Source organism: Trichechus manatus, unplaced genomic scaffold (genome assembly GCF_000243295.1).
Source record: "Trichechus manatus latirostris isolate Lorelei unplaced genomic scaffold, TriManLat1.0 scaffold00126, whole genome shotgun sequence".
Lineage (NCBI taxonomy): Eukaryota > Metazoa > Chordata > Mammalia > Sirenia > Trichechidae > Trichechus > Trichechus manatus.
This window is the reverse complement of record NW_004444062.1, coordinates 1,681,266-1,682,995: the sequence shown is the minus strand read 5'-3', so window position 1 is coordinate 1,682,995 and position 1,730 is coordinate 1,681,266. Positions and strand designations below refer to the sequence as shown.

The 1,730-nt window shown below is 36.4% G+C and overlaps 1 protein-coding gene and 1 non-coding gene across 2 annotated transcripts in view; both read right to left on the bottom strand.

The window, feature by feature from the left end:
* Positions 1 to 1,730, bottom strand: part of ATP8A1 (ATPase phospholipid transporting 8A1) — a 280,252-nt gene that overhangs the window by 136,764 nt on the left and 141,758 nt on the right. Inside the window, exon 16 of the mRNA XM_023738968.1 lies at positions 43 to 106. Coding sequence (XP_023594736.1) covers positions 43 to 106 — 64 coding nt within the window. The remainder of the gene's footprint in view (positions 1 to 42; positions 107 to 1,730) is intronic.
* Positions 1 to 1,730, bottom strand: part of LOC101360001 (uncharacterized) — a 9,964-nt gene that overhangs the window by 2,003 nt on the left and 6,231 nt on the right. Inside the window, exon 2 of the transcript XR_002825353.1 lies at positions 57 to 106. This is a non-coding gene — a transcript (uncharacterized LOC101360001). The remainder of the gene's footprint in view (positions 1 to 56; positions 107 to 1,730) is intronic.

The window sequence follows — 1,730 nt, the reverse complement described above, 5'->3', positions numbered from 1 at the left end:
AAAAGGGAAAAAATAGAAATTTATCTTACGAATATAAATTACAAAGCTGGTTTTACCTGGTGAACTCCAGGACATTGAGTAATTCATATCTTTCTTCTTGCCCCAGCTGTGAAAAAAAAAAAAAAAAAAAAGGAATACATGATTATATAACATTGGAAAGATCTTAAGTTTCTTGGAAATAAACTCTAGTCACGAAGTTTTAATGTAGAAAATGTTAATACAAACAAATTTTCCCTTCTGAAATTTTCCCTACATTAAGAACTTCCAGGTTAAGACGGAAGAATGAACATATATATCTAATTTCTGTCCCTCCTAAACCTCACTAAAACTACAATAAATCAATTAAAAACAAAGAAAGAAAGAAACTCACAATGTCAAGAAAAATAGGAGAAGAGACAATAGCAACATAAATTTGGAAGCTAGAAAACAGATCAATGAGTGGTAACTGACCTAGAAGAACCAAGAAAACCAAATTCTACACTTTGTTATTGTTGTAAGTTGCCATGGAGTCGATTCTGACTCATGGTGATCCCATGTGTGCAGAGTAGAACTGCTTCACAGAGATTTTAAGGCTGTAACTTTTTGGAAGCAGATCACCTGGCCTGTCTTCTCAGGTGCCCTTGGGTGGTTTTGAACCGCCAACTTTTCATAGTAGTCAAGTACTTATGGGAAAAGCTGAGAACCAACTCCATTTGCATCACATAATCATTAAATGGCTTAAGGAAGTAAAGTTCTAGATAGCTCTGGAATTATGGGGTAAAAGAGGGGCCTAAAATAGGGAGGAATGAATAAGAACTACTTGAGAAGCAGCTCTCAGCATTGGCCCTTCCTGCACAAGACCAGAGGTTTTGCTCTATAAAGTGTAAAATAGGATTTGTCAACTAAAAGTTGACTGGTACAGCTGAGGATACTGGCATTGTGAGTAGAATCATACTAACTGCTTGGCCCCGATTCACTCAGATCCCTATATTGTGGCATCCAGACCTTTCCAGGCACTACTGGAAGATTGCTCTCTGGAGAATCCAACCAGCCCAAGAGAAGACCTAAAGGTACAGACACCAGGCCTTCCCAAACTAATCCCACCCAGATCAACCTACAGTGAAAATCAGCGTTGGCAATGATTTTCTTAAACACAGAACTTCCCCACTGGCTTTCAAGTTTCCCATTCTTAAACACAAGAAAACCAAGGTTTAACAGACATTTAAGGGGAGTCTCTAACATGGAAGATAGATACTCAAAACAAACAGATAAAAGCAACTTAAAGGAAAGACAATTAAAAGGAATACTTCAAAAAAACTATCATTATTTTTCTTAGAGGGAGAACATAAGTATGACATTCATGAAACAAGAACAGGACATTATAAAGAACAAAAAACTATTGGAAAACAAAAAACATGAGAGCAGAAACAAACAAACAAACAAAAAAATCAACAGAAGGCTAAGAAGATAAGGCTGAGGAAAACTTCCAAAAAGCAGAGCATAAAGGCAAAATGAATAGCAGAAAAGATAAAGGATTAATCTAAGAATTCTAGAAAGAAAAAGCAGAGAAAACAGAGGGAAGGAAAATGAATGGAATAATTCAAGAGTATCTTCTGGAATTGAAGGACATCAACTTTCAAATTGTAAGGGTCTACCTGGTATCTACCCGGTACTTAGCATAAGGGGTGAAACTACTTTCACTAAGAGACACCTTCATGTAATTTCAGAACTCTGAGGACATAGATGATCCT